This window comes from Tarenaya hassleriana, unplaced genomic scaffold (genome assembly GCF_000463585.1).
Source record: "Tarenaya hassleriana unplaced genomic scaffold, ASM46358v1 Cleome32, whole genome shotgun sequence".
Lineage (NCBI taxonomy): Eukaryota > Viridiplantae > Streptophyta > Magnoliopsida > Brassicales > Cleomaceae > Tarenaya > Tarenaya hassleriana.
This window is the reverse complement of record NW_010966372.1, coordinates 449,006-457,823: the sequence shown is the minus strand read 5'-3', so window position 1 is coordinate 457,823 and position 8,818 is coordinate 449,006. Positions and strand designations below refer to the sequence as shown.

The window sequence follows — 8,818 nt, the reverse complement described above, 5'->3', positions numbered from 1 at the left end:
TTTCCCTCTGCCTATGTGTGTGTGTGTATATACATGTATACAAACGGCACAGATAGCGATACAGAGCATATAGTGGTTTGTAGACTAAGAGAGGAGAGGGCAATGGGTGCACTTGATTATATTTCCAGCTTTTGTTCTTACACTCACACTGGCAAGAGAAAGCGTAAGCCATTGCAGGTCTGTTCTCCCCCCAAACAGCTTTACATTTCTATTTTTGTCTTCCTCTTCATAATAATACTATAATATATGTATATATCATTTAATCGTATTATGTAGTAATTAAAATGGAAATGTACAGACAGTGGAGATCAAGGTGAAGATGGATTGTGATGGCTGCGAGAGAAGAATTAGAAATATAGTTCGCCGGATGAAAGGTTCCTTTTCTCTCTGACTTTTAACAAATCCCTTTCTTGTTCTCATTTACTTTATTCTTTCTTTAAATATTCTTTTATTATTCTCTTAATACGCAATTCTCAAGGTAACTAAACATGGACCTTCAACCCAAAATTTCAAACAATTTAAACCATATTTTTTTCAACCTTTTAACGTTATATATTTTAATATTTATATGTATGTATGTACATTCACAAAATATAGATTTGTTTTTTTTGGTTAATGGGGTAAACCGGAACAGGAGTGAAAACCGTGGAGGTGGACCGGAAACAGAGCCGGGTGACGGTGAACGGACACGTGGACCCGAACAAGGTGCTGACGAGAGTGAAGAGCACCGGGAAGAAAGCGGAATTTTGGCCGTACATCCCGCAGCACGTGGTATATTACCCTTTTGCCCCTGGCATGTACGACAAACGCGCTCCCATCGGCCACATCCGAAACCCCGGCCAAGCGTTTCCAAACGCAAACGCTCCCGAGGAGAACTACGTCTCCCTCTTCAGCGACGACAACGTCCACGGTTGCTCCATCGTGTAATGACAAAACACAGAGACTATATTTTATTTCACATACGTGAGAATTGAGACGACCCTTTTCAGGATTTACTAATAACATTATAGATCGAATTATTTATATTCCTATGTATAAATAAATATAAACCAGCATCCTCTGATCTGTTAAGCAAATTTGCTTCCTTTCTGAAAAAACTTTCTATATGAAAAAACGTGAAGAGGGTCAACGTCAATGTTATGCTTTAACGAGAAAGTGATACTTAATCAAAAATCAAAGAGCAAAAAGCTGTAATCTTTGCTAAAATGGATGCAAAGGGGACCAAGCATCACCTTTCTTCATATGGCTTTTGCTCTATCCAGAAAACAAAGAATATAGGGTTCAATCGTTATAGGCTACGCCACGAGACGGTGTCTGGTATTTGACTGCTTCCATTCCACGCATCGTGGGATGGTATGTTGACGGTCAAGCACCGATTCTGTATATAGCATAAGACAGGGAATTTACCTTAGATTACATGTCCGAAGGAGTAAAGTTCGGAACTTTTGGCTGTTTTCACCCTCTTGTCATAATCTTCTGCAGCTTTGACGTCTTCTAAGCAGATTCATCAAAACGATACAGCAACTTCTTCTTGTGTGTATGAAGCTTTAGCTTAGTGAATACTTTAACCTACAAGACAAAGTTAAATTCCATAGTGACAAAATTTTTACAGGCAAATGATAGGGGATTGAATCCAGTGGATAAATGTGGATTTACCTGTCTCAGTTGAGCTTCACCGCTTCTGAGCCTTCCTTCTTCTGGACTGTGCCTTCTGCCATTTCTTCCTTGGCACCAACTTGCTCTTCGGCTTCAGTCTTATTTCAGGGGTGAATTTATAATTTGGGTCTCTCATACGAGCCTGTATATCCTTGAAGAACTGCATATTCAATCTCTTTGGTCCACCCTTTCTGAGCTCTTCATATTCAGGTCCTGATATGATATTTTCAAATGCTCCGATCAGAATATCGATATCGCTCATCACTTCCCACACGTTCGTATATCGCCCGTCAGGTCCTTTCTTCAATTTCTTCAATGCATTCTCAACGGCAAGTTTCCTGGCTTTTTTCCCTGGTGAAAGTTCTTCAGGCTCGTTTTCTGATTTCAACATCTCTGACATTGTCCGGTACTTGGGTTTTTCTTCAAACTCAAACAATTTATCTAAGTATTTGTCAGAGGCTTCATTGGGGTACGGGTCACTTGGAATATCATCGTCGTCATCACCTTCATCGCCAGTCCAGAGGGTCTTTTCCTCGTCACTCTCGGACCAAACACTGTATAGCTCATCACTATCATCCCCATCAATTAGATGGGAGTTATCTTTGGCTTGTTGTCTTACTTTCTTGATATTCCTTTCGAGCCGATTTTTCCCACTTTCTTCTTCAGAATCACTTTCATCTTCACTTCCAGTCCACAGAGTAGAGTCATCCTCCATTTCTTTCTTCCAGGTGTTTCTGAAATCTTCATCGCCTGGTACCTTACTCCCAAACAGATTGTAGTCTTTACGGTTTCCACTGGCATATGACCGTGCCACTGCAGGACATTAAATCCATGAAACTTTTAATGGAAATAACAGGCAGAAACAAGAAAAAAAACTTTGTAGAGCCAAATTTCAAAAATACAAATGCAACATATTCCAAACGATTGGTAGTAGAAATTGTAAACATGCTCAAGGGTAAAAGGCACATATATTGTACTAAAAGGCTCCATAATCATTAAAGCCAGCCTGATGCAGACATGCCCAACAGAAAAGAACCAACTACAATCCAGAACAAGAAAACATTCAGATGATCAGCAGACAGATGCCAATCTATTCACGAAGATCCTTAATCCATTCAACAAACATATGCTTCCAAAGACATGATAGTTCCAGACATCAGAAAGTTTGTAAAACTACAAAAAGAAGCATAAAGTCTTAAATTCGTTTGTATGCCTTGCAAAGCCGGGAATATGGGAAATATATTAAACTAACAAGAAATTTCCAAAGAAGAACAAGTACGATTACAATGTTTACCCTACATGTTTATGCTCTATGGACATAACCCGACGCCAGATGAAACACGGTTTAACGACAGGTAATCAAAACCTTAATCCTTGAGGATATATATTTGCAAGGACAAGAATGGGATTAGCAAAGGCCAAATCTTTCCTTTTCATGGATTCGTAAGGAATTCTCTCTTTTCCGCGTTTTGGGCGGAAGCAGGCACCAAAAGCCAAATCGCCAAACATCATAACTGTATTAGTTCATCTAAACCATCTGCTGTAATGAACTTGCTCTAGGAAATTCCATTAGGATCTCATTTTGAACCTAAAAAGGACGACTTTCCACATTCTTCAGACGGAATCCATCGTTTTCTCGGGTTTTGTCCAATGTGCGACAAAATCAAGACACGTGATGTTGACATCAGAAACACCCAAAAACCAGATTATGAGTTGATCAATCTTTTCTCTCCAACGCATGGAACGAAGAAGTTCACTCACTGAGGAATTTTCACAAACATCTTATCTACAATTTCAGAAGACCTGAACAGAAACTCAAGAGAATAACTTCAGACATAAACAAACACCAAGAAGGGTGGAGAAACGGAAACCTTGGAAGTTATGTCGACACTGAGCGTAAACCTGATTTTGAATAGAACATGTCGGACCAGTGATCAAGCGAGTTCGTGATCTACAAGAACAACGCAAAAGCGTCAGCTTTCGCTTTTTAGATCGATTGGGTTTTATCCAAATTGTTGATCTTTCGATATGGGAACTACAGACAAACTTACCCATTGGAGAACCTTTGCGAAACAGTTGAAACGAGAGATGAAAGCCTTCGCACGATCATGCTTGACCGATTCAACCGTACTCTATGTCGAGGGTCGTGTGGTTTCATGGGACGATAAAATAACACAACATATGAAACCGGTATCGAGTTTGGTTAACTCCGGTTCGGTTCGGTTCAATTTGTATTATATCGAATTCTCGTCGGATTTTATTAAATTCCCCCGAATTAACCAATTCTCCCCCACCATTCAAAGAATAAGCATAATTTATCAATTGGATATACATTTTTTAAAAAACTTTTATGCATTATAATTTTATTTAAATTCATACAAAATTGAACATTTAGAATTTTTTTTTTTTATCGATTAGCTCCTTGAAACATTCTCACTGTGAAATCTTGTTACTCGTACATAGTTCAAAAGCAGAACATGGCATCGATCGAGTTCACATTTATTTCAGAAAGTAAAAACACAACCTTTTGAGTGTTTTGTTAACTACATATAGGTGCATGTTTCTTAAAAAAAATATTGTTTAAAAATAAATAAATAAAAAGATCAAATGGGAATGGAGCCGGCGACCGAAGGATAAACAACGGTGGCCGGATGAGCCATGATGCTACGGCCCTTGGCGTGCTTGAAGCAATAAACCAGCGCTCCGAGGGGCCATTCAACGGCACCGGCCACCACGAAAGCCACGAACCCCAGCGTCGGCCCGACCACTCGGCATCTGCAGGGGTTGCTCCTCGACCCACACTCCACGCATATCGGTATCATCCTTCTCAGTTGGAAAACCCTAGCTCGTTCAAGAAGTAGAAAAAGAAAGAGACGCGATATTCGAGAAGAAGACTCGTGGCTAATTGAGCGATACGACTGGGGTACTTATAGAGATGTGATGTATAGAGTACGAGAATAACACATTGTGGAAGATTACGGAGAGCCGGATCGTGAAATCTAGGAAGAGAGCTAGATGGATCATTATTTTTTTTTGCCGATGTCGGTGTTTATTAATTTTTTTTTTTGGTTTGATGTGTTCGAGATACCTAGTTTTTTTTTTTTTTTAATATGGGGAGTTTTTGATGTTGCCCACAAGCTATAATAACGTGTCGTGTTTCGGACAAGCAAGGTAAAAACGTGGCTTAACAGAGAGGGCTTCCCTTGTGCACGTGTTTGCTTCCTACCTTTATCACTTGCATGGCATGGATACCGTATTGGACGTGTAAATATAAATATAAATCCCATAGCAATTGTAATGATAAAAAAGATAGGCGATTCAAATTAATGGCAAAAAGATTGTGATAATTATATTCTTTTTGTAATATAGTCCGTTTAATAAGTGATATTTATCTAAATTTTTTCGATTTTGTAGGAGATATAATTGGATCGAAAGTGAATTATAAAAAAAAAAACAGAAATACGAGGAGAGAGTGACATTTCGGTTGGTATATCTAGATGCGAAATTTAAAATAATGGAAGATGTAATTTAGAAAACGAATAATTTTATCAATAAACCGACACATAATAATATCAAAATTAAATAAATATAAAATACAGCAACACAAATAACCTAATAGTAGCAAAAACACGAAATATCTGTACCGGTTCAGGAAAGTCCACCTACTGACGTCGAGGCTATATCTTGTGCTCGTAGCGGAGCTCAATCGCACGCGCTCGTCAGACGCGTAACCTCACCGCCCCAAGATCCGTGGACATGAAATGTCAAGCCCACGAGAATTTTTTAGCTTCGTCTTTCAGGCCCACAATTACAGGCCCATTACTTTTTTTTTTTATCACCATTATTATTATATATGTATTAAAAAAAACTTAAAAATCTAAATTCGGATAAATCTGATACCAACCAACGATATAATAAACCGTAGCAGAAGAAAACCCTAATATTCCAAACATTATAAAAAAATAGTTATTTAAAATTTATAGAGAAAAAACATAAAAATCGCTCAAAAAGAAGAAGACATCATCTTCTTAAACTCCTCGAAATCGACGTGACCGTCGCCGTCAACGTCGACCGCTCGGATCATTCTCCGGCAATCATCTACGGTGCACTTCTCCCCCAACCTCCGCAAAACCACGTGAAGCTCCATCGCCGATATCTTCCCGTCGCCGTCCGCGTCGTACATCTCAAACGCTTCCCTCAAATCGCGGTGCGATTGCGATTGCGAGGGCGATGGCGACGGCGATCCGAGCGCGTCGGCGTTATGGGAACGCTGCATACACGTCACGAACTCGACGGCGTCGATGTAGCCGTCTCCGTCGACGTCGAACTCCTCCATCATCTTGTCGAGCTCCTCCGCAGATAGCGACGGAGAAAACGCCCTGAAAACGCTGCGGAATTCTTCGCCGGAGATTTTTCCGTCGCCGTTCTTGTCGAACTGCTCGAACATCTGCATGAGTTCCTTGGGCGACATTGTTGCAACTGTGTATGCGTAATGCTTTTCCTCGCAGAGAACGCAGGAAGAAGACGAAGAAGAAGGAGATGGATTGTAGACAATGAGAAATCGAAGAGATCTTCGATATTTATACACGAAATTTATATTCCTATACAGATTTGGACTTTGTTTTTTTTTTCTCATGCAGTTTTAGCACGCGGAGAATTATTATTTTACATTTGTTTAATGTGAAAGTGATCGAGGATATAGTTGGAAATAATATTTAAGATTCGATAATATAGGAAGAGATTTGGGAGAATCTATATTTTCATTTTATGGGTTATGAAATATCATATCTATTATCTATGATCATTGAACAGAACAATCACTTCCATCCGCCGGAATCACATTGAAAAATATATTATTTTTGTACTATTTATGTGTATATTAATTTCGGTATTTTAAATAATAGAAAAATTCAAAACATTATCAAAATTCTTGTATTCATTATTATTCAATAGAAAATTCTGCTATATATAGAATCCTTGGATCCAAATGGAAAACCAAAAGCAATACAAAAATGAAATATTCCCAATAAAAATATAGGCAAATAAAAGCTACCTATAGATCTCAATCTATACGTCTCCTAGTACAAGCTAAATAGTCCCTAAGACTTATCACATGGTTTTAGTTTATAATACATAGAGATAAAATATAATCTAACTGAATTTTATAATTATCTAATATATAAACGAGAAATATAAATTCTATGCAGAAATTATCTAAACAATATCTTAGATAGAAAATATACGATTTTTTAAAAGACGTATTGTTAGTGATACGCTGAGAATCGTTGTAGAGAACAAGGTATACGGGGTATGTTCGTAAATATACATCTTAAACGAGGGTAGTTATGTAACTTATGTAGTTTCAATATTAAAAGTTTAAAACCGTCCCTAAATGTAAAACGAGCCGCTAATCGTTCGATTAGCGGTTCATATTTTTCTGGGGTGGATTCAAAATATTTAAACCTACAAAAAACTGGACCAAATGAATCAGTCCATCACGAATCGGATTCGTGGCGGACCAACTCGACATGAGCCAGACTCGTTCGCATGTCAAAAATTTTTTTTTTTTTTTTTAAATTTTAATATTTTTATAAATTTTAAAATATTTTTATATACAAAAATTATATGTTTTTATTAGTTTGTTTTTGTTTAAAATTTTATTTTTATTACATTTTAAATATTTTTAAATATAAAAATTGGTTTTAAATATTTTTAGTATTAAAATTTTATTTTTAAAAATTATATATTTGATTCTTGGATCGGGTCGTTTGGCTTGTGGGTTAAGACGATATAGATTGGACTCATATATTTATGGTCAGGGTCAGATTGGGTTGGGCTAAATTTTTTTTTAGATCGGAAGGAGCCGCCCCGCCTGCGCTGGGCCGGGCCGCCTCTTTTTACACCCCTGCTCAAACCCTACCTGACCGTTGATCTACACGGCCAGGCAAATCCATCCACTCGGAAGGCGGGCTTCGGTCAGGCCGAGCGAAGTAGAACTTCGGAATGGAAGACGAAACATCTCCGACCATCGGATCCGATTGGGCGGGCAGTTCAAAGCGGGGAAAATCAATCGAGGAATGTGAGGTCATGATTCGCAGAAGTCTCCGAAGTATGAGAATTGTTTGCTGTTTCCGTTCATTTCCCTCATCCATGTGTTTTTGTTTGCTGTTTCTTGTTGATTTGTGTCGGTGACATACTTGAATTCGTTTTCAAAATTTACATTGTTCGTTTTTTGAAGCTCGCGATAGCGATCAATTTTACATTTTTTTTTTTGGGAATTTTCTTCTTCCATTTGAAATTCATCAACTTTCGTCATGAAAATTTTGGAGTTCCTTTTTATTTTTCTGGTATTGTTTGGAGCATACCCACTTTTAGGGCTTCGATTTTTGGGATTTATGGAGTTTAGGGTTCCTGAACCTCGAATTCTTATCCCTTGTTTTGTCTGATATTATGCATTTTTCATATTTGTTTCGTCTTATATTTTCTACTAGACCCACAGGTGAAGGTTCTGATAGAGCAAATGGAGAAATCTGGATGCAGAGTTGGGGACAATTTCATCAGAGCAGTTGTTTGTACGACACCTCACGGCGGGGCCTTCCAGAAAGGACGAGGGGTAAACCCTATTTCTTAGATTTACTTCAACAGATGTTCTTGATTTCCATGTTCTTGAATTCGATTCACGTTACCGATTCTCCCTACTTAATCATGTACGTGCCTTTATTGATAACCTATTCAGAGCATGAATCACAGTGTCTTGGGAACCCTTCCTTCCTCTGGTGTAAAATATCCTTAATTCTTTGTAATCCTGTATGACCATAAGTATAGTGCCCTGTCTTCTTGTCCGTTGATGTTCTGTTGTTCATCTTGTTGCTGATTGTTGTTTGTGTCTCCTTTGTTTCTGTCTCAAGATTACAATCTGTAGTAACCATATCGCGATACAAGATGAGGTGAACCAAGTGATCAAACACGAGCTAATCCATGCATATGATGAGTGCCGTGCCAAGAACTTGGAGTGGTTGAATTGTGCTCATCATGCTTGCAGTGAGGTGATAACGGTGCTAGATAAGCCGTCAAGTCATACATACATTATACATACATACATATATATATATATATATATATATATATATATATATATATATGCGACAAGCATCTCGTATCT

General features: G+C 38.1%; 5 protein-coding genes across 10 annotated transcripts in view; 2 read left to right on the top strand and 3 right to left on the bottom strand.

The window, feature by feature from the left end:
• Positions 1 to 937, top strand: part of LOC104820841 (heavy metal-associated isoprenylated plant protein 21) — a 1,241-nt gene extending 304 nt beyond the window's left edge. Inside the window, exons 2-4 of the mRNA XM_010551461.2 lie at positions 1 to 177; positions 299 to 374; positions 635 to 937. Coding sequence (XP_010549763.1) covers positions 34 to 177; positions 299 to 374; positions 635 to 927 — 513 coding nt within the window. The 5' untranslated portion in view covers positions 1 to 33 and the 3' untranslated portion in view covers positions 928 to 937. The remainder of the gene's footprint in view (positions 178 to 298; positions 375 to 634) is intronic.
• Positions 925 to 3,818, bottom strand: LOC104820843. Of its 6 annotated transcripts, none has more exons than XR_772984.1 (5): positions 3,708 to 3,818; positions 3,528 to 3,607; positions 1,657 to 2,469; positions 1,408 to 1,569; positions 925 to 943 (listed from the first exon to the last, which is right to left on the bottom strand). XR_772984.1 is itself a non-coding variant. In XM_010551462.1 (4 exons), exons 1-3 carry the CDS (start codon positions 3,812 to 3,814, stop codon positions 1,673 to 1,675), a joined length of 984 nt encoding a protein of 327 aa, XP_010549764.1. In that variant the 5' UTR covers positions 3,815 to 3,818; the 3' UTR covers positions 928 to 1,569; positions 1,657 to 1,672. The 6 variants fall into 6 exon arrangements, 3 of the variants coding, with proteins under 3 accessions (XP_010549764.1, XP_019058896.1, XP_019058897.1); XR_002024497.1 differs by having other exon boundaries at positions 928 to 1,101; positions 1,233 to 1,569; XR_002024498.1 differs by having other exon boundaries at positions 928 to 1,101.
• A 316-nt stretch (positions 3,819 to 4,134) lies between these two features.
• On the bottom strand, positions 4,135 to 4,747 carry LOC104820840. The gene has a single exon (XM_010551460.1). The coding sequence runs from the start codon at positions 4,476 to 4,478 to the stop codon at positions 4,260 to 4,262; it is 219 nt and encodes a 72-aa protein (XP_010549762.1). The 5' UTR covers positions 4,479 to 4,747; the 3' UTR covers positions 4,135 to 4,259.
• Positions 4,748 to 5,620: 873 nt separating this feature from the next.
• On the bottom strand, positions 5,621 to 6,345 carry LOC104820839 (probable calcium-binding protein CML32). The gene has a single exon (XM_010551459.1). The coding sequence runs from the start codon at positions 6,290 to 6,292 to the stop codon at positions 5,660 to 5,662; it is 633 nt and encodes a 210-aa protein (XP_010549761.1). The 5' UTR covers positions 6,293 to 6,345; the 3' UTR covers positions 5,621 to 5,659.
• Positions 6,346 to 7,506: 1,161 nt separating this feature from the next.
• The window catches only part of LOC104820837 (mitochondrial inner membrane protease ATP23-like), a 2,673-nt gene continuing 1,361 nt past the window's right edge, over positions 7,507 to 8,818 (top strand). The window contains exons 1-3 of the mRNA XM_010551456.1: positions 7,507 to 7,765; positions 8,148 to 8,269; positions 8,565 to 8,702. Coding sequence (XP_010549758.1) covers positions 7,660 to 7,765; positions 8,148 to 8,269; positions 8,565 to 8,702 — 366 coding nt within the window. The 5' untranslated portion in view covers positions 7,507 to 7,659. The remainder of the gene's footprint in view (positions 7,766 to 8,147; positions 8,270 to 8,564; positions 8,703 to 8,818) is intronic.

Bases quoted from the DNA above. Each gene is read 5' to 3' on its own strand.
- LOC104820840 (XM_010551460.1), bottom strand. From the start codon at position 4,478: ATGATACCGATATGCGTGGAGTGTGGGTCGAGGAGCAACCCCTGCAGA.
- LOC104820839 (XM_010551459.1), bottom strand. From the start codon at position 6,292: ATGAGAAAAAAAAAACAAAGTCCAAATCTGTATAGGAATATAAATTTC.
- LOC104820843 (XM_010551462.1), bottom strand. From the start codon at position 3,814: ATGAAACCACACGACCCTCGACATAGAGTACGGTTGAATCGGTCAAGC. The intron at 3,608-3,707 runs GTAAGTTTGTCT...TTGTTCTTGTAG, and splicing joins TCGCAAAGGTTCTCCAATGG to ATCACGAACTCGCTTGATCA. The intron at 2,470-3,527 runs GTTTCCGTTTCT...AATGTCCTGCAG, and splicing joins GTGTCGACATAACTTCCAAG to TGGCACGGTCATATGCCAGT.